The 26,409-nt window shown below is 44.7% G+C and overlaps 1 protein-coding gene across 3 annotated transcripts in view; it reads right to left on the reverse strand.

Moving 5' to 3' along the window:
* The window catches only part of prex2 (phosphatidylinositol-3,4,5-trisphosphate-dependent Rac exchange factor 2), a 775,268-nt gene that overhangs the window by 356,690 nt on the left and 392,169 nt on the right, over window positions 1-26,409 (reverse strand). For all 3 annotated transcript variants that reach the window (XM_041190559.1, XM_041190558.1, XM_041190560.1), the window contains exon 19: window positions 19,760-19,845. In XM_041190559.1, coding sequence (XP_041046493.1) covers window positions 19,760-19,845 — 86 coding nt within the window. The remainder of the gene's footprint in view (window positions 1-19,759; window positions 19,846-26,409) is intronic.

Raw genomic sequence — 26,409 nt, forward strand, 5'->3', positions numbered from 1 at the left:
AGGAATTCACCAAGGCTCCTTAGACAGCACCTTCCAAACCCATGACTACTACCATCTGGAAGGACAAGGGCAGCAGATAGATGGGAACACCGCCACCTGGAAAGTCTCCTCCAAGTCACTCCCCACTCTGACTTGGAAATATATCGCCGTTCTTTCACTGTCGCTGGGTCAAAATCCTGGAACTTCCTTCCTAACAGCACTGTAGGTGTACCTACACCACATGGACTGCAGCATTTCAAGAAGGCAGCTCATCACCACTTTCTCAAGGGCAACTAGGGATGGGCAATAAATGCTGGACCAACCAGCGAAGCCCAGATCCCGTGAGTGAATAAAATAAACACAAAAAATTATGAAGAAGCTCTGGACACTGGAGATATACTAGCAGATCAAACACAGGTTAATGTAGTGTACATTTACAAATGAAGTAAATAAAGGCAAATATAGGTCCTTTTGTCTAACTTGAAACCTAAGGGTGGAATCGTCCCAGATCTGCACTAAGTGCGGTAGCGGGCAGGTAAAACGACGTTTTACCTGCCGGATGCAATGGCGGGTTTTCACGCCGTATCATCCCAAACCCGCCGCATTATTTATGCATTCCAGGGAAACGCGCCGTTTCCATGGTGAGCAGGGTCTCATTCACCCGCCATGCCAGCACCCCTTGCTGCTTAACCATGCTTGGTGGCATATTTAAAATCCAGCCACACGCACACATTTCAGTGCTTCCAGGACACGACTACTGCAGGGAAGATGTCCACAAAAGACAAAAAGACTACAGCCCCCAGGTTTAATGACACGTCACTGGAATGTCATTTGCACGCGTTGGAGGCCTGCTGTGGTGTCCTCTACCCCTGCTCCGCCCGCAGGAAGGGCAGTGACATCACCAATTCAGCATGGCAGGTGGTGGCAGCAGTGGTCAGTTCCAACGCTGCACAGAGGAAGTTGGCCATCCAATACAGATAGTGGGTGAATGATCTCATCCATGCAGCCAGGGTATGGTAACCATCTCATCACTCTAAACTCATACACTCAAACCCATCACACATTCACTGGCATCTCACTCACTGCCAGCTCAAGGGACATCACCACCCATTCTCACACACACCCTCACATGTCCTTCTGGCCTCATCTCCTCTGGAGACTGCCTCCTCAGCCCTCATCATCTTGAGGCCACTTGCACAGATCAATATATGCCCCCAAAAACACCCTCCTTCCCCAGTACAGCCCTCGCCCTGCAGCCTCTTCCTTTGCCTGAGGCCACTTCTCCCTCTTCCCCAAGCAAGGCCTAGTCCTGCAACCATTGAAAAGCCACCCACATATGGCTGATCTGGTGGGTAGAGACCGACTCGTGAGCCCCCCAAAAGTGATGTGGTTCTGTCTGTAAAAGCCTGGCGCTGATGAATGCGAGTGCTGCCCGAAGCAAGGTAGGCAAACAAACCTTGAAATCCAAGCGAAGTGCAGCCCATCAAGTGCACATCACTTATGTGCTGTTGTGAAACATGTTGGCAGGTTTTCCCACCAATGTGGACAGACAATCCGGGGTGGGGGATGGGATGAGCCCAGTGTTCTGGCCTTACAATGATATACTGATGTATTACTATGAGGTTCCCGACGTTTGATGGCGGGACATGCGGTCTACCATTGGCAGGATGTGCGGACGATTGCTAACTGGTTCCATACCATCGTGAAACTGATTGTGCCATATTGTCCACTCAAGCCACCGAACACTTGTGATGCCGGCGGGCAGGGAAAACCTCAGCCTAAGTAAAATTATGACATATACTATCGAGGGTAAATTTGATGATTATCTGCACATTAATAACTTTGTAAACTGTAGGCAATTTGGATTCCGAAAAAGAACATCCTACCTGACCCATCTTTTGAGGAAGAGGCAACTGAAGTAGATTTGGAATGCTCTACCATACGGTGTACCTGTACACCAATGGGACATTTGACAAAAGTCCCATACCAAAGGATATCGGTTAAGCCCAAAGTTAAAGTGAACTCATTGTTCATATCAGGAATGGATAAGAAAAATTATTTGAAATGGAGAACAGACAATGCTGAGCATAGTTCCCCAGGAGTTAACATTGGGTTAATTTCCTGTTCATACTTTACATCAATGATTTGAATTCAGAAAATAAATGCAAATTAGTCAAATTTGCAGATACTGTTAGAAGTGGTGGACTCAGAGGAGATAGTTCAAGAAGAAGTCATGTAAGTGGGTAAAACAATAAAAGACAGAATTTAGCATGGATAAATACTGCACAATGGAAGGAAAAAGGATGATATGCACATTCCATGAATGGTGTTGGAATAGTTAAGGATGAAGGTGAAAGTGACTAGATTTAGTATTCGATATACCCAACTAATACAGAACAGCAATCAAACACAATACTGAAGTACATTGACAAAACATCGACTGAAAGGGGAAACAGGCAGAAAACTGACCTTTCTAGTTTTTAAGGAAACTAAGATTGAAACTGAGATTTGGAAACAAGAACTTCTGGGAGACTGAAACTTTTTGAAACCATATAAAAGGATACAGAGCCATCAGAACTCAGGGAGGATAATGATCCCAGTGGTTTGTACCTGACAAGCAGAAGATAACAAGGGCTAGATCCAGAAGCTGAGAATAGGCAAATATACAGTTGCTGCAGCTGTTTCTGTTACTTGAAATTAGCATTGGTGGATCTACGCCATCCAGATCATCACAAGCAGATTTGAGGAGGTATGTGCCATTTTTGGTGAAGAGCAGGCCCTTAGAACTCATACGAGCATACAAATTAGCAGCAGGAGCAGGCCACTTGGTCCAAGTCTGCTCCACTATTTAATAAGATCATGGCTAAACTGATTGTAACCTCAGCCCCACATTCCTACCTATACCTACCTACCCCCGATAATCTTTCACCCCCTGACTGAATATTTTTAAGGCAGAGCTAGATAGATTCTTAATTAAAGATTCTGCTTCCATCGCCTTTTGAGGAAGAGAGTTCCAAAGACTTACGACCCTCTGAGGGAAAAAAATTCTCCTTATCTCTGTCTTAAATGACTGACCCCTTATTTTTAAACAGTGACCCCCAGTTCTAGATTTTCCCACAAGAGGAAACAACCGCTCTACATCCACCCTGTCAAGACCCCTCAGGATCTTAAAGATTTTGATCAAGTTGCTTCTTACTCTTCTAAATTCCAGTGAATACAAGCCTCACGTGTCGAACTTTTCCTCATAAGACAACCCACCCTTTCCTGGCATTAGCCTAGTAAACCTTCTCTGAACTGCTTGTAACGCATTTATATCTTTGCTTAAATAAGGAGGCCAGTACTGTACACAGTACTCCAGGTGTAGTCTCACCAATATCCCGTACAACTGAAGCATAAACTCCCTACCTTGGTCATCAATTCCCCTCATAATAAACAATAACATTCTATTAGCTTTCCTAATTACTTGCTCTATCTGCAGACTCGCCTTTTGTGATTTATGCACTAGGATACCCAGATCCCTCTGAATCTCAGAGCTCTGCAATCTCTCACCATTTACATAATAAGCTTCTTTTTTATTCTTCCTGCCAAAATGGACAATTTCAATTTGCCCACATTATACTCCATTTTCCAGATCTTTACCCACTCACTTAGCCTATCTATGTTCTTTTGTAGTCTCCTTATGTCCTCTTCACAATTTACTTTCCTACCTATCGTTGTGTCATCAGCAAATTTAGCAACCATAGCATCGGTCCCTTCATCCAACTTGGGCTAGTTGTGCACTTTTGTCAACTGGGAATCAGGCTAAATCCTAGAAGAAATGGAGCTGAAACCCTTTGTGAGGAAGACAGAGTTTTGAAAGGCTTTGTGACCGAGATTGATGACATATATACTAAGTGTACTGCTGAGCCAATTCGTAAGATCTGCTGTTGTGTCATTCATAGTTTATTGTGGACTGCAATTTGCCTGTTAATTCATGTTTAATGTTGGTTCTGAGATTTAAAGTATAGATGGTTACCCAAGATAGTATTTAGCCTTTCGTTTGTTTGACTCTTGTATAGTAAAAATTCTTCTGTTTTAAACCAGGGAATCTTGTGGCTTCATCCTTTCAGTGAATAACCAGGATTTTAGATTTTTTTTTCAAAAAAAGTTCCTTGTCTCAACCAGAATCATGCCAACACCAAATGTTTCTACAATCAGATACTTAAATATTAATTGAGTCTAAAATCTTTTTTCTCATGAAGGTCATGATATAGATACCAAGAGTTCTGATGCCCACATGGGTGTTATATGTGACTCTTTGCATGCAAAGAAACCTTGTCATTTAGTGATAACTGTTCAATTAGTTGAGCACTTGCATCCTTTTAACAGGGAAAAAAATACAAAGCTCCATATGACAGATGTCTCCTGTGGCAGCTTGAAAGATTAAGATGACATGAAATTGAATTCCATGGTAACCTTGATTTCTATGGGCAAAACCATCCTTGGTCCAAATATTCCCTGTCAGTCAATGGGCAACAGAAAGCGTATCTCTAGCAGTCTGTGCATTTTTGTTTGTGCAAGTTTGTGAAGACAGGAATCCCCTAGTAGGTCTTTGGTAGTAATAGGTGTGGCCAAAGCATTTCAGGCTGATTTGTTGGTCTTTTCTTCATTTCAATTATACGGTATGAATAGCCCAAAGGAATATGCATCCTTGACTTTGCCTAATATATCAGATCAAAGCAAACAGAAACAATCATGCAAAAATGGAGTAAAATGCAGCCAAGGGGGCACAAAAATAACAAAAAAAATTTTAAAATGAATCTCTCTTCTTGAGGTTTTCTTGAGCTGGCAAGCTCTCAAACGTTTCAGTGTGTGCCTATAGGCAAAGCTTACATTGTTGGTAGAGCCTCACCCTCAGCCATGCTATTCAGGCCTGGGAATTTGACATATTGGCGTATGCCCGTCATGCAATGTCATTTTTTTGCCTCAAATCATGCATTATAAAATATGATTGATTGAAAATGATTGGACATCTAATTTTATAACCTTTGCTGGCATGTGAGATGCCACCAGTGGCATGCAAATTGCAAAATTAACCTGAGAGCATTTTAGAAAATCCCAGACAAATGACTTTACCTTCTATTTTCCACTGAATGACATTTATATGCAAACAGGATATTTTTAAAGACAATTATTCAGGATAAATTAATTGACATTTGGAAAAGTGTTCATGAATAAATGAAAGTCAGCATGGATTTGTGAAAGACAAATCCTGTTTGATTAATATGACCGAGTTCTTTGATGAAGTATTAGAGAGGGAGGTGAGAGTAATGCGATTGACTTTCAAAAGACATTTGACAAAGTACCAAATTACGAAATTGTTTGCATGTGTACACAAGGCATAATCTCAATGTTTACCGATGATACAAAATTCAGAAATGTGGTAAATAATAAGATGGACAATAGACTTCAAGAGGACATGGCAGATTGGGGAACCGAACAGACATGAAACTTAGTGCAGAGAAGTGTTAAGTAATACAGTTAAGCAGGAAAAATGAGGAGAAGCAATATAAACTACATGGTACAAATTTAAATGGGATGTACGCACACAAATATTTGATGGGGGAAGAACAAATTGAGAATTCTGTAAAAATAGTCATATGTAATCTTTGGAGTTATTAAAAAAGAAATAGAGTACAAAAGCATGGAACTTTTTCTAAAGCTTTACAAATTACTGATCAGGCATCAGCACGAACAGTGTTCAATATTGGGCACCCATTAGAGGAAGAATATCAAAACCATGGGGAGGGTGCAGAAGAAAACTCCTAGATTGGAACTAGCGATTAGGGCTTTCAGTTAGGTGGAGAAATTGGTTGTCAGAATCACAGAATGGTTACAACACATAGGAGGCCATTTGACCCGTCAAGTCCATGCCAGCTTTCTGCAAGTGCAAATGCTTTCCCTTTGATTACTTAGCTAATTTCATTTTGAAAACCACATTTGAAACTTCCACCACCACTTTTTCAAGTAATGCATTCCAGTTCCTACCCACATGCTGGGCGGAATTTAATGCCCTCCCTCGTAGTGGGTTTGGTGACAGTGGAGCCCTGCACGCCAACGGGTAAGATGACGAGCGGTGATGTCAGGCAAGCGTCCCGACATCACGGCGTACCATTGCAATATTTCAGTGGGCGGGCGCACGATGATTTCCGATGCGCGCCCGCCATTAATTAACGGGCCACTTAAGGCCCGTGAGGCACCGACTGACAGCGATTTTCCAGGGCCTGTGCGATCTTCGGGTCGTCGCACGGGTGCAACGGGCAGGCGGATAGGACACATTTGCATAAACATCATCAATGGGTGGGATAAGAGGGATCAGTGGGGTCATGAATGTGCTCAGTTAGGTATTTAATTTTGAAAGTTACTATACTTGCCTGTGTGAGCAGAAATACTTCAAAATTCATACCAGCTGCTTGGACAGGGCTCACAACCTTCAGGTCAGCACTCTGCAGTGAAGATCCTTTTTGGGGCCTGCAGGTTTTAGGAAACCTTCCCCTAGCCTGGGAATGGGAGTTGTGCTCTCCACTGGGGGCACCTCGTCTGAGGAGAAAGGGAAGGCCAGAGGTTGGGGGGGGGGAGGCAAGGAGTGCAAATTCAGCCTCTGAGGGAGTGGCCTTTGGGAGGAGAGGCGCAGGCACATGGGGTGCAGGACCAACAGGAAGTCCAAGATGGAAGGGGACGCAGAAGAAGTCACTATCCTGCTGCTAGGGTATACAGGTGGTGAAGCAGCTACCTCAATATGTCTGAGGCGCAGTACCGAAGGAGGCTCCGTCTCTCAAGGGAGACAGTCACCTATATCTGTCAGATGATTGGCCCTGAGATCTCCACTAGCTGTGTGGGTGGGCACCCCATGCCAGTGGCTCTGAAGTTCGCAGCTGCCCTCAACTTCTATGCCTCTGGCTCTTCCCAGGGTCAGTGGGTGATCTTTGCCGTGTCTCCCAATCAGCTGCCGACACTTGTGTCAAGCAGGTTACAGGCACTCTGTTCAGGCGTGCGCTGACGTTCATCCACTACTGCTAGGATTAGGCAAGTCAGCCATAGCAAGCCAGATGCTTCGCGGCCATTGCTGGCTTCCTCTGTGTCCAGGGTGCTATAGACTGCACACATGTGACCATCAAGGCACCAGCAGGTGAGCCCGGTGCCTCCGTCAACAGGAAGGGCTTCCACTCATGAATGTGCAGATAGTGTGTGATCACAGGATGCTGATTCTACAAGTCTGTGCAAGGTACCCAGGCAGCTCCCACAACGCCTACATGCTCAAACACTCCCAGGTGCCAGGGCTCTTCAGTGCTCCAGCGCAACTGAATGGATGGCAAGAGCTATCCCCTCAGAAGGTGGCTCATGACACCTCTCTGCCATCCAAGAACAGAAGCTGAGCAGTGGTATAATAGGAGCCACACCTCCACAAGGGCTGTGGTGGAGAGAACATCGGTCTTCTCAAAATGTGCTCCCGATGCCCGGACCGTTCAGGGGACACACGCCAGTACCCCCCAGATCATGTGTCGCTGATAGTGGTTGCATGCTGCAATCCCCACAATCTTACGCTGGAAAGGGGTGGCGCTGTGGACAAAGATGATGTAGACACAGTGGCTGTGGCTGCACACGATGAGTCCAGCAGTGAGTCCGTGGTTGAGCACGCACAGGGAAGTGCTGAGGGGGTAGATGCTGACCTGGGCATACTCGAAGGAGGTTGGGACACCCGGGAGGCTTTAACCTAATGAGCCTTCAGCTAGAACACCACAGATGGACCTCCAACAAAAGCCTCTGCTGCAGGCTCCATACTTGATACCTGAGTGCTAAATCTGCCTGGTTAGGAACATTAACTAAGGGCCTTGTCAATAAAGCTCAATGTGCCACAACCCATTCATAACATCATGGGTAACCATCCACCTGCAGAGGAAAACAGGCACCCTCAGCCATGGTCACATGTCTAAATTTAATGATATAACAAAATGACCTTAAGGAAACAAAATGACAAAGGTGTTAAAACACCACACCTACTAATCATGATCTCATTGCGGGGCAACGCAAAAGCACCAGTGAGAAACCTGTGCTATGCCTAAGGTGCCTTAAATTTAGGCTTTTGGGTGCTATGTCTATGTGCTGTCCCCTCACTGGCACTGGCATCTGAGACAGCCTGCCCACTGTGCTGTCCTGTTGGCCTCGATGACCTCTGGCCCTTGGACCCTGTGCTGGCCCCACCTGGGAGGGAGCTGCCAGTTCCACAGTTGGCATCTCCCCAGTCGTCGCAGCCTCATCTGATGCAATGGTCACTGGCAGAGGGACTGAGGAGCTGCTGCCCTCATCCGGAGTGCCCTGAGAGGAGCCTGCAGAGACGACAGGCAGCTGCTGCTCCATGAGGTCGCTTCGGACTTCCCTGCTCACCGTAGATGGATGGGCACCGAGCTGGGAAACTTGGTGCCCAGCTGAGGTCAATGCCGCTGTGAGGGTTTGCTAGTCCACGCGCATTCCCAGGAAGCCCTGATTGGTCTCCTGGAGGAGGCTCGCCATGAAAGTTGCCACTCTCTCCCTGGAGAATGCATGGTGCTCGGCCATGAGGCTCATTGCATTGGCAATAGTCCACGTAGACTCCTCCACCACAGAGACCAAGCCAAGCATAGCCTCATGTATCCCCGTCAGATCCTCCTGCACACCCTGCAGGACGTCCAGCATTTGCTGCCTCATGGATAACTCCAGAGGCACATCATCAACCACCAACTGAGCATGTGTCTGGTCCCCTGCAGTCCTCCGATTGCTTGCACCATGGGCACACTCTGTGTCCGCCAGCTCCTCCATCGACTGTGAAATGCCCTCACCGCGTTGACCTCTGTCATGACTATATTCAATGACTAAGTATCCACAGCTCTCCAGATTACAGAATTCGAAGGATTCACAACCCTTGAGTGAAAACATTTCTCCTCATCCTTCGTTGCAAGATAAGAAACTAAATGGTGCAGAGAAGTAAAGAGGTCTGGAAATACAGATTGATCCAATTGTTAAATTAGCAACACAAGTCAAGCTGCCCCACCGCTGACTTGATTAGGGAAATTGGGAAGGCAATGGGGACTCCAGCCCCTGCCTTCCCTCCCAAATCTACGACCCTTCACGCCTCTCAGCCTGCGCCCTGAGGGGGAATTAAATTCTGTTCATTATGTGCAGTTCTGAAATCTTTAGTACAAAAAATTATATTGGAGCACTGAAGCAAGTACAGAAATATTTGCATAGGTGGTATAAAATGGGGTGGTGGTAACTATCAGGGAAGATTGAAAGAGGAAAACTGATGGAGGTTTTTAAAATTATAATGGGGATCAATGGATCAAATGTGGAGAAACTATTTCCACTTGTAGGTGAGTCCAAAACAAATGGGCAGAAGTAGAAAATGCACATTAACATATTCATAATCATAATGGCACAGAAGGAGGCCATTGAGTCCATGCTGGCAATAAAGAATAAAAGAGGCATTCCTTTAGCTGGAAAGTGGTGAGAATGTGGAATTCACTGCCAGATGGACTTGTCTCAGCAGATACAGTTAATGTATTTAAGAGGAGCTTGTTACATCCGTGAAAGAGAAGGGAATAGAAGGATACGTGATCAGAGCAGGAAGTGATAACTGGAGCGGGAGGAAGTTTGCACACTGCCTTATGGATGCCAAGTTTTGAACTGCTAGATCTGTTCTGAATCTATCCCACTTAGCATGGTGGCAGTGCCACTCAACACGATGGATGGTATCCTCAGTATGGAGATGGGATGTCATTAGTTGAATTAATTAGTTGAATTGAATCTACTAATGCAATTTACTACACCTCCTGTTTTAGTGTTTCTGCAAGTTTGGACAGCACTTTCCCTAGCACTATATCCAAATTATTGATGCAAGCAATGAACAGAAACAGTGCTAGAACAGAATCATGGTAGAAAGCACTACACACTTCCAACTCTCTGAGAAATTGTCCTCAGAATCTGCCACTTCCTCCATACTAACTCATTTTTATATTCAATTTGTTACCCTTTAATTCTATACCCATTAATCTTCTCCAATTTTTAGAACATTTTCAAAGCATTTCTGAAAGTCAATGTTATATATAGATCGGGTGCTGGAAGGTGGGATTAGAATGGATGGCTAGTTTTTTCAGCCAGTGCAGACATGCTGAATGGCCTCTTTCTGTGCCTTAATTTTTCTATGATTCTATGGTTCTATACGCTATACATTTTGGCATAAACCCAGTTTCACATTAGCTTTTTTATTCATCTAAGGTTCAGCTATTATTATCATATAAACCACTTCATTTTCCCACTCTATCATATGGCAATAACTTTCATTTATACAGCGCCTTTAATGTAGTAAAACCTCCACAGGCTTGACACAAAAGCGTCATCATAAGTGGAGGTATCAGGATAGATTATAAAAAACTGCCCAAAGAGATACGTTTTAAGAAACACTGTAAAGGAAGAGAAAGAGGTAGAGAGGTGGAGAGAATTCCAGAGCTGAGGCCCTGGCAGTTGAAGGTATGGGCACCAATGGTGAAGCAATTAAATTCAGGGGTAGTTAAGGATTGGAGGAGCTCAGATATATTAAAGGGTTGTAGAACTGGAAGAGATTACAAAGATAGGGAGGGGGGAGGCCATGGTAGGATTTGAAAAAAAGAATGAGAATTTTAAAGCCAAAGTATTACTGGACTGGGAGCCAATGTAGGTCAGTAAGCACAGGGGTGATGAATGAGCAGGACTTGGTGCAAGTTAGAATTGGACAGCAGAGTTTTGGATGAGCTCAAGTTTATGTAGGGTGCAAGGTCAGAGGCTGGCCAGGAGACCAATAGTCAAATATAGAGGTAACAAAGCTATGGATGAGGATTTAATCAGTAGTTGAGCTGAGGCAGGGCAGAGTCAAGCAATGTCACAGAGGAAGTTTTGAAAATGGGCCCTGGTCAAAGAACTCAAGGTTTGCCAAGCATGATACATATTTCTGCAATTTTCTGGTCTTAATTATTTTCTACTTTTCTAAATATTTAGTAAGCTTTTCTTTAAATAATGATTCCAAAATTTTCCCAACCACAGAACATTAAACTAACTGGCCAATGAGTACCTCAGGTAATTCTGCCTCCCTTTCAAAAAACCAGTACTCTGACACACAGCCATTCTCAATACAATCAAACAATATTATTTCTGCAGCTTTTGCTATTTCTTCCCCCATTTCCTTTAGGATCCTTGGATTACTTAGAGAAGACAGTTTGAATTTGTCACTGAAACCCTCAAACTGGCCTATCAGTTTGATAGTCTAGATTACTCTCACAATCTTTTTGCTAGACTCCCATCCTCCGTCTTCCATAAACTCCAGCTCAAGTCTTTCTCATTTGTCACTCCATTTTCATTAATCTAAATTTACACTCTACAATTTCACAAATGTAACATTTTTGTTCTTGTATTAAATGCCTCCATGGTTTCCTTATCTCTGTAACCTCCTCCTGTAACTCTATAGTCCTCCCTGAGAATTCTCCATTCCACTTACTTAAACATTCTTTGAATCCTACCCTTGCCCCAGTTTGAAGACCATGTCTTTGATTGCCTAGATCCCACTCTCCAGAATTCCCTCCCTGAACCCAAGCAGCTCCGCTTCCTCCATTTCCTCTTTAAAATACTCCTAATCACCCCATCTTTGGCTATGAATAAGTTATCTCATACCTCTGTAAGCATTTTGGGACATTCTTATATTGAAAGCACTTTACAAATGCAAGTCACTGCTGCTTCACTGGAAAATTGCAAAAGTAATAACAGAGATTCCAAAAATTATCAATGGTGCAGGAATACTTGGGCACAAGAAATAAGAGCAGGAGTAGAACATATGGCCCGTTGAGCCTTCTCCAACCTTCAATATGATCATGGCTGATATTGGACTTCAACTCCATTGTCCCCAAAGCTCCGCATATCCCTTAATCCCCTCAGAGGCCAAAGGTCTGTCTCTCCCAGCATTAAAAGTATTCGACAATGGAACATCCACAACTCCCTGGGGTAGAGAATTCCAAAGATTCATAACCCTTTGAGTGAAGTAATTTCACCTCAATTCAGTCCTAAATGATCAGCCCCTTATCCTGATTCCCCCATGTTTTAGATTCCCCAATCAGCAGAAACAATCTCTCAGCGTTTGCCCTATCAAGCCCCTTCAGAATTTTGTAGGTTTCAATGAGATTGCCTCTCTAAACTACAGGGAATACAAAGCCAATTTACTCAGCCTCTAATCATAGGACAAGCCCTCATCCCAGAGACCAATTTAATGAACCTTTGCTGTACTGCCTCCAATGCAAGTATTTAGTTTCTTAAATATGCAAACCAAAACTACACACAGTATTCCAGATGTGGTCCCATCAAAACACTGCACAATTGTAGTTAGGCTTCTTTATTCGTGTATTCCAATCCCCTTGTGATAAAGACCAAGATGCTATTAGCATTCCTAATTACTTGCTGCACCTGCATAATAACCTTTTGTGTTTCTTCTATGAGGACACCTAAATCTTGAACATCAATGCTTACAAGTTTCACACCTTTAAAAAAAATTCTGCTTTTCTATTCTTATGACCAAAGTGAATAACTTCAAACTTCCCTACATTATAATCCATCTGCCATCTTGTTGCCCACTCACTTAACCTGTCTAGATCTCTTTGCAGCCTCTCTGTGACCTCTCCACATTGTACCTTTCCACCTAACTTGGTGTCATCAGCAAACTTAGATACATTACACTCTGTCTCTTCATCTAAGTCATTAATGTAGATTGTAAATAGCATTTGCCCCAACACTGACTCTTGCGGCACTCCACTATTCACTGCCTGTCAACTTAAAAAGCACCATTTATGCTTTCTGTCTGTTAACCAATCCTCTATCCATGCTAAAATATTACCTCCAGCTCCATGAGCCCGTATCTTGCTTATAAACCATTGGTATGGCACTTTATCAAACGCCTTTTGGAAATCCAGGTATAGGGGCATCCAGGGTGGGTGCAAGCAAATACAGTATTGTGTTTCACTAACATTGTAGTACTTTTTCACAAAAAAGAGACAATTCTATAAGGCCTAATGTTTCGAAAAATTACCAATACTTAAGAGAAATTTTATTTCCTGAAACAAAGACAGAAATTGCAATGAACACAATATTCACAATTAAGGAAAAAAGCTAACGTGTGCATCATAATTAAAATTGCTGCAGATAAACAATTGGCAAAGTACAAAACACACAGCAAAAGAGATAACTTTCATGAGAACAGAATAACATAGGTGACACATAGGGTGCAGCAAATAGAATGGAAGCTCAGTGAAACCAAAATGAACCAGAAGATTGTTACTCTGATCATGAATATTCGTGTGATCAAAATTCTTGCAGCTGAAGCTTTAGTTTATGGGAATACAACAATTATTTTAAAATGCTCTCAGTAGGCATAATGCTTTTGAGGTTTAAAAATGGTAAGGATTCATATTTCTCTTAAATAATAACAAGCTGCTTTCTGAGATTGGTTAATAGGTTTCAAATTACTTTGCTTTCAAAGCCATTTATTGTGAACTCTCCTATTATAAGGAAAATTTCATGTTACTGAACTGATCAACACTTTGGCAATGTAGAGAGCAAATAATGTTCCTCTTCCAGCTTTCAGAAGCATGTTATTTTGATCATTTTGAATAATATAGCAATTGCTACATTCAGTAAAATATTCAAAACAAAATGCAATAAAATATCAAGCGAAAGAGATATCACCACCACAATATATACAGCAGTAAACTGAAGAGTCTGTCACAAATACTTAAAGCAAGATTTATATTTTTTATTCACTTACGGGATGAGAACTTCGCTGGCTGGCCTAGCATTTATTGCCCATCCCTAGTTGCCCTGGAGAAGGTGGTGATGAGCTGCCTTCATGAACCGTTGTAATCCATCTGCTGTAGATACACCCACAATGCTGTTAGGAAGGGAGTTCCAGGATTTTAGCCCAGCGACAGTGAAGGAATGGCGATATCTTTCCAAGTCAGGGTGGTGAGTGACTTGCAGGGGAACTTCCAGGTGGTGGTTTTCCCATCTATCTGCTGCCCTTGTTCTTCTAGATTGTAGTGGTCATGGGTTTGGAAGGTGCTGTCTAAGGAGCCTTGGTGAATTTCTGCAGTGCTTCTTGTAGGTGTTACACACTTCTGCTACTGTGCATCAGTGGTGGACGGAATGAATGTTTGTGGATGTGGTGCCGATCAAGCAGACTGCTTTGTCCTGGCTGGTGTCCAGCTGCTTCAGTGTTGTCGGTGCTGCACTCATCCAAGCAACTGGGGAGTATTACATCACACTCCTGACTTGTGCCCTGTGGTTGGTGGACAGGCTTGGGGAGTCAGGAGGTGAGTTACTCATCGCAAGATTCCTAGCTTCTGACCTGCTCTTGTAGCCACAGTATTTATATGGCTAGTTGAGTTCAGTTTCTGGTCAACGGTAACCCCCAGGATGTTGATAGTGGAGGATTCAGTTTTGGCAATGCCATTGAACAACAAGGAAATGTTCATCGATGGGCGGATTCTCCCTTGTTGGAGATGGTCATCGCCTGACACTTGTGTGGCGTGAATATTACTTGCCATTTGTCAGCCCAGGCCTGGATATTGTCCAAGTCTTGCTGCATTTGGACATGGACTGCTTCAGTATTTGAGGAGTCGCTAATGGTGCTGAACATTTTGCAATCATCAGCAAACATCCCCACTTGTGACCTTATGATGGAAGGAAGGTCATTGACGAAGCAGCTGAAGATGGTTGGGCCTAGGACACTGCCCTCAGGAACTCCTGCAGTGATGTCCTGGAGCTTAGATGGCTGACCTCCAGCAACCACAACCATCTTCCTTTGTGCTAGGTATGACTCCAACCAGTGGAGGGTTTTCCCCCTGATTCCCATTGACTCCAGTTTTGTTAGGGCTCCTTGATGCCACACTCGGTCAAATGCTGCCTTGATGTCAAGGGCAGTCACGCTCACTTCACTTTGGGAGTTCAGCTCTTTTGTTCATGTTTGAACCAAGGCTGTAACAAGGTCAGGAGCTGAGCGGCCCTGGCAGAACCCAAACTGGGCATCAGTGAGCAGGTTATTGCTAAGCAAGTGCTGCTTGATAGCACTGTTGATGACCCCTTCCATTACTTCACTGATGATGGAGAGTAGACTGATGGGGCGGTAATTGACCGGGATGGATTTGTCCTGCTTTTTGTGTACAGGACATACCTGAGCAATTTTCCACATAGCCGGGTAGATACCAGTGTTGTAGCTGTACTGGAACAGCTTGGCTAGGGGCGCGGCAAGTTCTGGAGCACAAGTCTTCAGCATGATTGCCAGAATGTTGTTAGGGCCCATAGCCTTTGTAGTACCCAGTGCCTTCAGCCATTTCTTCACATCACATGGAATGAATTGAATTGGCTGAAGACTGGCCTCTGTGATGCTTGGGATCTCCAGAGGAGGCCAAGATGGATCATCCACTCGGCACTTCTGTCTGAAGATTCTTGTGAATGCTTCAGCATTTAATCAGCATGAATGTTGAAAGACCAGCAGTTTTACTCTTGATATGTTGAAAATTGATATTCCAATGTATCAAAGTTATGGCCTGGTTCCATTCGCTATAGTAAAACTGTGCTGACTCTTGCTTCTATATTTCAAAGTAATTTTGTGACTCCACTTCAGTAATTTGTCCTTGTTTATTTCTATTTTTCCACACTCTCCAGCTGACAACCTGGACTTAGAAGGTGTTGTCTATACCTGAACTATGTTTAGAACCGCTTTACAGTCCCTTAGAAAATCTGCGATAGCCACCACAAGGCTCTGCAGCCCCAATATGTCAGTGTTCCTCCCTCATCTGAATTAGGGCGGAATCGTCCCAGATTTGCACTAAGTGCAGTAGCGGGTGGAAAAACGAATGTTTTTCTCGCCAGCCACAATGGTGGGTTTTCGCACCATATCATCCCAATCTCACCTCATTAATCAGGCATCCCCGGGAAACACGCCAGTTCAATGGCAGGCAGGCTCTCATTCACCCGCCACATGAGGATCCTACATCACATCATCTCTCTCTCAGCACAACTGTGAGGGCTCTCTCTCCTGCTTTTGACTCTGCTGCCATGCACTAATTATCTCTACTTTGGTTCACAGGGAGCTCTGCCAAGCAACCAACACCCTCAGCCAGCCAGTCCCTCAGCTCCATCCACGTCCCCACCTCCAGCCAAGAAGACTCCTCCTCCATTGAAGAGCTGGAAATAAGCAGCCTGGAAGACCCATCACAGCACTCTCCACCGGTGCAGAGACACACACCTTGGTGGGACCTAGATCGAGAGCAGGCTTGGGTTCACAATCTGGTGATCATCGCATGGACATGTGTCTGCGGCAGGAGGGGGCAGGCTCAGCCCTGCTCCCCAGCACTCGAAGGGCCACTGGGGAAGAGGCATCTGTCAGGTCCGAGTCAGATGACGGGCCTCTGGATTTGGCCTTCCAGCTTATCCTGGAGAGTGAACAAAAGGCTAGGAAACATCACAGAGAGCTGTTAGAAACCCTTAGCAGAGTGACACGCGTGTCAGAGGACAGTGTCGCCTGCTCTCTGATGAAGTGGTGCTCTCACGTGCATGCATGCATGGAGATCTCCATGGGGAAGATGGTGGATGCCATGGTGACCCTGGTCCAGCAGAACGAGGAGATCTGCGCAAACCTGCATTCCATCGCAGAATTCCTACATTGGTGACGCGAGGGGGAAATGGGGCACCTCAACCTCCCCCCAGGTGCTCCTTCACCTCAAGGAGTCAGGCCGGGGCCCTCGGGCACCCAAAGGGAGGAGGATTGGCAACTGGACACCCCTGGGTCATCCATTCGGGAATATCAGAGGCTGTCTTCTCCCTATGAGCCCCTTTTGCCTGTGACCCCCCCTCAAACTCGTCCTCTGTCACCGCAGAGGGAGCAGCTGGTCCATAGAAGGACAGCGAAAGCAAGTTGGGCCCCCAAAGCCTCGGCCCTCCAGAGGACCCACTCCAAAGGCATCAGGGGCAACAGGGCCAACCATTGCAAAGGCTGTCTCCACCCCTGCTGCAGACATCAGGGCAGCAACTAGAAGCGTAAGGCGTTCAAAAGTTAAGAAATTCTGATCGCAGTTGGTTGCATGGATGAACACATTCTGCCATTTTACAATCTGGAAATATATTCACTTTCACTGAATAATATGTAATGATGCCTTTCAGCTTCATTGACAAGCTTTGTGAGTCCTCCCACTGCATTCCCCGCACCCCCGCCCAATCGCAGTTCAGCTGCACGCAGCCAGCCCGCGAGTGATACTGGAGGGAGAAGTGTGTGTGTGGCAGGGTCTTTTGGAGCCTCGTGCAAGCACTCTCCCACACATGTGGATCCTTCCCGTATCACACACATCTCAATGTCCTGAGCATTTTCAATGCTGCCTGCTGAGGTTCGCATTCAGTTGTCCATCTGAGCTGACTTGCATCTCCGCCCACCCACTGATCACACTCCCATGCAGCACCTGATCTCGAGCCCCCCCAAATGACTCTCATTTCACTTTCGAGTTTGCAAGCATGGTGTATCTAACATTTTCCTTCAGGTCCCCTGTCCTTTCCACCCCCCCCACTACTCACCAATAGACTTTCCGTCAACACGTTCCCTTCCTTCCTGAGAATCCCACCCCATCCACATTAACCTCTCTGACCTCCTCCTTCCCACCCCCAGGGTCTGTGTCTGCCTCCGAGACCCCACCAACCAACCTCGCCGTCCCTTCTGTCAATACCATTGAACCCTCACACTCCCATTCAACTATCTCACTCTGCCCTTGGTCATTCTCACCATTCCCTCGCACCTGCACACCCTCACTTTGCTCCCCAGGGGGCAGTCATGGACTCAACAGAGCCCTCCCTTGCACGTTCACCTGGATATCCCCTCGCCCCCACCCACCTACTGTAAGACTCCTTCCCCTTTTGAACTCCTTCCCGTCCTCGGACTCCCACCCTTAATCTTTCCCCACCGCTGCTCAAACTCCCCTCTCCAGATTAGTCCTTCCCCCTTTCTAACTCCTTCAGACATCCTTCTTCCACCAACCTTACTCCTTCCTCCACCTTTACTTCTTCTTCCAACTTTACATCTTCCACCCCCTGTACCCCTTCCGCCCCTGCACTCCTTCCCCTCTCTGGACTCCTCCCCCCCTCCAAACTCCTTCCATTACACCTTCCACCCCCCCTACACCTACCTCTCCAGTTTCTCTCTTCTCCCCTGACACTCCCTCTTCTCCCCGTTGTCCCACCCCCCTCCCAACCTCCTCGACACCATCATCCCCACCCTCCCAACCGCACCACCCCAAACACCTCCAATCACCCACCTGCCAAGCTCACCCCGCGACACATATGTTCACTTGCTCCCTACCTCACCTTCATCTGACACATCTTCCTCTCCCAGTTGATCCTAGGCCCTCCTCTCCTGGCTCCTCCACCTTGGTACATCTTCCTCTCCCAAACACAGCTGGACCTTCCCCTCCACCTCCTCAACTGTCGTCCGTTGTGAGCAGACCCTCAAAGGTAACTTTCCGCCTTCCATGAGCTGCTTCGCAGCAGAGCCATGTCCATGAGAATCTACCCAGCGTGCCTTGGATGTTCTTCCAGGGTCCCACTGCTGTTGGACCCCAGCATCTTCTGTTCCTTGGATGTCCGTGATGTGAGCAAGGCCCTTATGATTAGTCCCAAATTCTACACATCACATTTGTCAAGACATGTTTTGCACCGATGTGTTTTCCCGCTGATGTGGGCGGATGATCCAGCCGGTGGGGGGTGGTGGGGGGGGGATGATTCTGGCAGGCTGGCCTTATAATGATATGTAGACACATTGCAATGATGTTCCTGACGTCCGATAGCAGGAAATGTGGCCCACCATCGACAGGCAGAGCGGACAATTGCAAACTGGTTTCACAACGTCATGAAACCATTTGTTGGCCTTCTCGCCATACTGTCCGCTCACATCGCCAAACACGCCCAATGCCAGCTGGCACGGAAATTCCGTCCTTACATTCAATGCCTAGACTCATTCATTTTGTCAAATAGTCTACAAAGGGAGAATAATAAACATTATTCTTGGCTAAATAGCTCGGATCATCTATTTGATTGGAGAATGCATTTACAGTTTTGCTACAAAGGAAATCTTGTCCCATTGTCTGTATTTATTTCATTTATTCATTCTGTATAGAGGGCAATTTGTTCAGTTTTGATATATCAATAAATGTAAGGCAGAAAAGATGTACAGGAACAACTAATATTAGCAGCTGTTACCCGTATTCTGATAACCAAATCAGACTTCTAGCCATTCCAATGTTTCTGGTTGCTTATAAAAAAGATCTCAGCTGTTTGCTTTGAGAACAGATGTCTGTTATATGAAAATGGATGTTGTTTGGCTAAAGTCACACATTTGTTGAAAGAAATTGATTTATATGTGTTTGCAGTCTTCTGCTGTTTACAAATTATACTTTATCATCAATAACAAAGCTTTAAAACGATTCAATAGCCAATTGTATGCAACACATCCACAGAACACAAGTTTTAACAGCACACCATGAAGGCAAACAACTTGGCAGTGTCAACCCTTGAGAATATGTGCTAGGCTTGTGGTTGGTTTAAAACAGTAGCTGAAAATAATCTACCTTTAACTGGCCTCAGGGCACAGCTTTTAGCCAGCTGCTTGCAAGTAGCTTGTATTAAATATGTCTAGAAACCATTATCTTTTTACCTCGGCCAACAGCGTGGACAACTGATGGGCCAAATCCTCGAATCTGGAATCCAAGTCCATCTGCAGAGTCTGGAATCTTCACTGTCCTGATCAAAGAAAAGTTCATCAGCTATTTAATTCAGTTTTATGGCAAATTAAATGAGATATAAACTAAACCATTTAAAATTGGTTTCCAGAAATGCAGATTAGGTCACAGATTAATGAAAAACTTTGACAGAGCAACAAGAAATAATTTGGATAATTTCTATAAATGGATTGATACTACACTGAGATTCAAATATATTTTCGTTAATGTTGCAATGCTCCTTGTGCCTCTCTCTTTATGTCCTATGGCTCAAGTCAGGAGGAAGCAAGCGATCTATTTGAGGCAAACAAAAAATGCTGAGAATGAACAAGTCAATCAGCATCTCTACAAGCCAGTTTACATTGTGGGTCTGAACATTCAGAAGAACTGAAAACTAAGAGGCAAACAATACATATATGGAAATGAATAATGCACAGAGCGATATAACAGATCATCTCAGTTAAGTAAATGGACAAAAGGAATAGGAAGAAAGATATTAAGTTACAGAGCACCCTTCACAACTTCACAATGTCCCAAAACACTTTAACCAATGAAGTAATTTTAAAGTGTACTCACCATTATAATATAGGAAAGGTTCACACAGCAAACTCCCTCAACCACCAATGTAATAATGGCCAGATTTTTTTTTATCCATTCACGGGATGTGAGGCAGCATGTATTACTCATCCCTGGTTGCCCTTGAGAAGGTGATGGTGAGCTGCTTTCTTGAACTGCTGCAGTCCATCTGCTGTAGGTACACCCAAAGTGCTGTTAGGGAAGAAGTTCTAAGACTTTGACCCAGCGACAGTGAAGGAACGGCAATATATTTCCAACTCATGATGGTGAATGACTTGGAGGGGAACTTCCAGGTGGTGATGTTCCCATCTATCTGCTGCCTTTGTCCTTCTAGATGGTAGTGGTCGTGGGTTTGGAAGGTGCTTTCTAAGGAGCCTTGGTGAATCCCTGCAGTGCACCTTGTAGATGGTACACACTGCTGCTACTGTGCGTCAGTGTAGAGGGAGTGAATGTTTGTAGATGTGGTGCCAATCAAGCAGGCTGCTCTGTCCTAGACGGTGTCAAGTTTCTTGAGTGTTTGGGAACTGCACACATCCAGGCAAGTGGGGAGTATTACATCACACTCCTGACTTGTGCCTTGTAGACGGTGGACAAGACTTGGGGAGCCAGGATTTGAGTTACTCATCACACAATTCCTAGCCTCTGACCTGCTCTTGTAGCCACAATATTTATCCAATTCAGTTTCTGGTCAACAGATGTTGATAGTGGAGGTGTTAATGATGGCAATGCCATTGAACATCAAGGGGCGATGGTTGGATTCTCATTTGTTGGAGATGGTCATTGCCTGACACTACTGTGGTGTGAATATTACTTGCCACTTGTCAGCCCAAGCCTGGATATTGTCCAGGTCTTGCTGCATTTGGACATGGACTGCTTCAGTAGCTGAGGAGCTGCGAATGGTGCTGAACATCGTGCAATCATCAGCGAACACCCCCAATTCTAACCTTATGATGGAAGGAAGGTCATTGATGAAGCAGCTGAAGATGGTTGGGCCTAGGACACTGCCCTCAGGAACTCCCGCAGTGATGTCCTGGAGCTGAGATGACTGACCTCAAACAACCACAACCATTTTTCTATGTGCTAGGTATGACTCCAAACAGCAAAGAGTTTTCCCCCTGATTCCCATTGACTCCAGTTTTGCTAGGGCTCCTTGATGCCACACTTGGTCAAATGCTGCCTTGAGGTCAAGGGCAGTCACTCTCACCTCACCTCGGAGTTCAGCTCTTTTGTTCATGTTTGAACCAGGACTGTAATGAGGTCAAGAGCTGAGTGGCCCTGGCAGAACCCAAACTGGGCATCAGTGAGCAGGTTATTGCTAAGCAAGTATTGCTTGATAGCACTGTTGATGACCCCTTCCATTACTTTACTGATGGTCGAGAGTAGACAGATGGAGTGATAATTGGCCATGTTGGATTTGTCTTGCTTTTTGTGTACAGCTCATACCTGGGCAATTTTCCACAAAAGCAGGTAGATACCAGTGTTGTAGCTGTCCTGGAACAGCTTGTCTAAGGGCATGGCAAGTTCTGGAGCACAAGTCTTCAGCACTATTGCCGGAATGTTGTCAGGGACCATAGCCTTTGTAGAACCCAGTGCCTTCAGCCATTTCTTCATATCACATGGAGTGAATTGAATTGGCTGAAGACTGGCCTCTGTGATGCTGGGGACCTCCGGAGGAGACCGACATGGATCATCCACTCAGCAGATCTGGCTGAAGATTGTTAAGAATGCTTCAGCCTTTTCTTTTGCACTGATGTGTTGGGCTCCTCCATCATTGAGGATGGGGGTACTTGTGGAGCCTCCTCCTCCAGTGAGTTGTTTAATTGCCCACCACCATTCACGACTGGATGTGGCAGGACTGCAAAGCTTAGATCTGATCCATTGGTTTTGGGATCGCTTAGCTCGCTTATGCTGTTTGGTACACAAGTAGCCCTGTGTTATAGCTTCACCAGGTTGACACCTCATTTTTAGGTCTCCCTGGTGCTGCTCCTGGCATGCCCTCCTGCACTCTTCATTGAACCAGGGTTGATCCCCTGGCTTGATGGTAATGGTAGAGTGGGGGATATGCTGGCCCATGAGGTTACAGATTGTGTTTGAGTTCAATTCTGCTGCTGCTGATGGCCCACAGCGCCTCACGGATGCCCAGTCTCAAGGCCCAGTCTCGAGCTGCTAGATCTGTTCGAAATCTATCCCACTTAGCATGATGTAGTGCCACACAACACAATGAAAGGTATCCTCAATGTGAAGGCGGGACTTCGTCTCCACAATGACTGTGCTGTGGTCACTCCTACTAATACTATCATGGACGGATCTGCGGCAGGGCAGGTTGGTGAGGATGAGGTCAAGTATGTTTTTCCCTCTTGTTGGTTCCTTCATCACCTGCTGCAGAACCAGTCGAGCAGCTATGTCATTTAGGGCTCGGCCAGTAGTGGTGCTACCGAGTCACTCTTGGTCATGGACATTCAAGCCACAAGCCTAGGATTTGGAATGGAATGAAGTATTCTCCAGGCATATATGGGATTTGGTGGTCTTGTAATATATGTTAGTGAAGATAATTGCCGGAGATGGAGAAAATTCACAAGAGCAGAGTAAGTTCAAGAAGCAGCACCACACAGTCATCAATTTAATAGATTTTCCCTTCTAACAGTCTTTCACAGTCCAATTTCCCAATCTTGTTCCTCATAATCTTCTCTTCTGAAGCTAAATGTTTTCGTAGCCATTCTTTTCCATCATAACCCTAAATCTTCATCATATTATGATTCCTTTTGCCGAGGTGTTCTCTGACTCTGACCATTTCCCAGTTATTACTTAATATCAGAGGTGGATTTTTTCTCTTGCTTGCACCTTCAGAATAATTCCCAAGTACAGAAAAGAGCAATTGGAGTTGTAGAACTGTTATGTCAAACATACACTCCATTAATGCTGCTTTACATTTCTGGACTGGTCCCAAATTGGGTGGGAAGGTGCTTACAGTGTCAGGAGGCCTAGGCTACTCTTGTTATTTAACTGAACCAGGAGAGGATGATCATAGCCATCCCATTCGTGTTTCTCTCAGTATGGTCACAGGGTGTCCAAAACAGTAGAATAATCAAAAAAGCTGTCCGTGGGGCTGACACTGGAATCCTGTGCCAGCCAAATGGACTGGGGGAGTTTCAGGAACACCTCAAAGATGCACAGATACCGAAAATATGTTGAATTTCACCCCTTTGGGCATCTGGTGATCAGAACTGTTTCTGCAAATCTCTCCTTTCTCCACCCCCCCATCCCAAATTTAGGTCTTGCCATGAGACAAGTGAAGAAAAGTAGAAAATTTAAATGGCTGCTTCATCTGGAGGTGCAGAGACACTTCACCTGTCTAGTGCCTATCGGAGGGCCAAAGAGGAAAATTATAATTCATATATAATGCGCAGTTTGAGGCATCCATTTCTCTCACTCCATGAACTGATGAGTCTGTTTTGTCACTATTTGTCCTGTGGTCACATCCTGATATTGTGATTCATTTAAAGAATAATACCAAACCGAAGAAAATTTTCCATTAGCAAAACTAAATAGGCCGAATGCTTATTATTTTATTCTATGAAAACACCAACAAATATAATTCAGTTAGTGCCAGCCGTGGCTGAGTTGGTAGTATTCTCATATCCGAGTCATAAAGTTCTGGATTCAAGCCCAATTTCTGGGCTTGAGCACAAAATTCAAAGCTGACGCTCCAGTGCAGTACTGAGGGAGCGCTGCACTGTCGGAGGTGCCATCTTTTGGATGAGACGTTAAACTAAGTCCCCATCTGCTTGCTCAGGTGGGTTTAAAAGATCCCATGGCACTATTTTAAAGAAAGGCAGGGGAGTTATTCATGGTGTCCTGCCCAATATTTATCTCTCAATCAACATCACAAAAAAGCAAATTATCTGGTCATTATCACACTGCAGTTTGTGGGAGTTCACTGAGTGCAAATTAGCTGCCATGTTTTGCTTCAAAAGGACTTAATTGGCTGTGAAGTGCTTTGAGACATCCAGTGGTTGTAAAAAGTGCTATATAAATGCAAGACTTTCGTTCTTATATTATGTACTTCATTAAGCACTACTGCATATTTATAAAGTGTTCATATTAAATGCAAACAAAGAACATAATTATACCAAATTCCTGCCAGCATTGATTTTATTTTTATAATTTTTTTTATTCATTCACGGGATGTGGGCTTCATTGGCTGGGCCAGCATTTATTGCCCATCCCGAGGTGCCCTTGAGAAGGTGGTGGTGAGCTGCTTTCTTGAACCACTGCACTCATGTGGTGTAGGTACACCCACAGTGCTGTTAGGAAGGGAGTTCCAGGATTTTGACCCAGCGACAGTGAAGGAATAGTAGTATATTTCCAACTCAGGATGGTGAGTGACTTGGAGGGGAACTTCCAGGTGATGGTGTTCCCAACTATCTGCTGTCCTTGTCCTTCTAGATGGTAGTAGTCATGAGTTTGGAAGGTGCTGTCTAAGGAGCCTTGGTGAATTCTTGCAGTGCATCTTGTTGCTGTTGTTACTGTGCGTTGGCGGTGGAGCGAGTGAAGGTGGATGTGGAGCCTATCATGTGGGCTGCTTTGTCCTGTATGGTGTCATTAGGGACTGTGCTATATCATTGCAAAAAGAGTTTTTAAAAATCACAATTGTGGGTTAAGGAGAAAAACAGGAGAATTGTACAGCACCAGTTACATTTATATCAGGAAGGCCAGCACTTCAATGACCATGTGCTGTCCATATGGTATGCTGGGATTGAAAATGGCACACATATAAAATGATAGAAACTGTAACAAACTACTTTCCCTAAATATCATGCTTCTTTAAGATGACTGCACAGAAATAAAAATGGAAACAAATATTGTATCTAAACTAATCAAAATAGGACTTAAGAGTGGTATTATGCACAAATATTCATCAGAAAAATACCTTTCCCCTTGTGTTCAATTTCAATCGGAATTATTGCTGCTGAGCAAAACTGTTCATTTTTGTCAGGAATAAAATAACAAATTGTTCTCTCTATGTTGAGTCTTCTCTTGTACCAGCAAAGTGAAAGTGAATAGTGCAGTTGATTTGATCCCAGACATCAGCCAAAGTCAGTCGAAGTTGGCTAAGGGGAGCATCCCTGGAATCAATCACCCTAATTTATCTTCTGCTATTGGTGTGCTTCCCTAGCAACAGAGTTGAGATCACAAACATTATGCGTACAAACTCACAAACCACCATTCTATGGTGTCAGTTATTAGTAATTCAAAAATCTGCGTACATTTTAAAATAATCACATCATGGCTGGCTGCCCAGTCAAAGTCAGCACTTCCACTATCCTAAGGTTGGGCATGGTAACACAATATACCTGATTTTTTCTTTCCTCCTCTGACCTCAACAAAGTTGGGTTGGGAACTTTTACAAGCACCCAATTGGAATCTGTCAAGCTGTTTGGTGCTGCAGGAGGCCTAAGCCAGGAGACATTTTGGCCACCTCGTTGTGAAACAACAAGTAATCAGGGTCCAGCGCTGCTTCACCCTAATGAGAGAAAAACAATCCCGAGATCCTCAGAGGTCACTGAAAACCCCTCTTATCTGAAAACCCAACAAACAACCTCTATTACCCAGTGTCTTTGTGTTGTTCTTGGCACAGGCATCTTCCAGGGAAGGTCTCAGAGAATGACAGTTGCATTATGACTTCTGCATCAATTACATCAAATTAAATACTTCTGTCAGCTTCTGATGGGAGCTCCCCAGGAGATGCCTGTCTAGTATACAGGAGGCAGAGACCCAGCATTACAGGTCTTCATTACTATTGCCTCTGGTACATTGGTAATGACTACACATTGAGTTCAGAAGAGGAAGATTAGCCGTGATGTCTCTTTACATATTCTCTGCACTTTCAACATTTTCATAATTTCAACTGAGCAGCAGGAGTTGCTAGAATCTGACACAAATCTGAGAAACAACACAAGGTTATTGGTTCTAAACAGGAGACAAGCCAGTGCATGCTGAGTTTTGAAGA

This window comes from Carcharodon carcharias, chromosome 6 (assembly GCF_017639515.1).
Source record: "Carcharodon carcharias isolate sCarCar2 chromosome 6, sCarCar2.pri, whole genome shotgun sequence".
NCBI lineage: Eukaryota > Metazoa > Chordata > Chondrichthyes > Lamniformes > Lamnidae > Carcharodon > Carcharodon carcharias.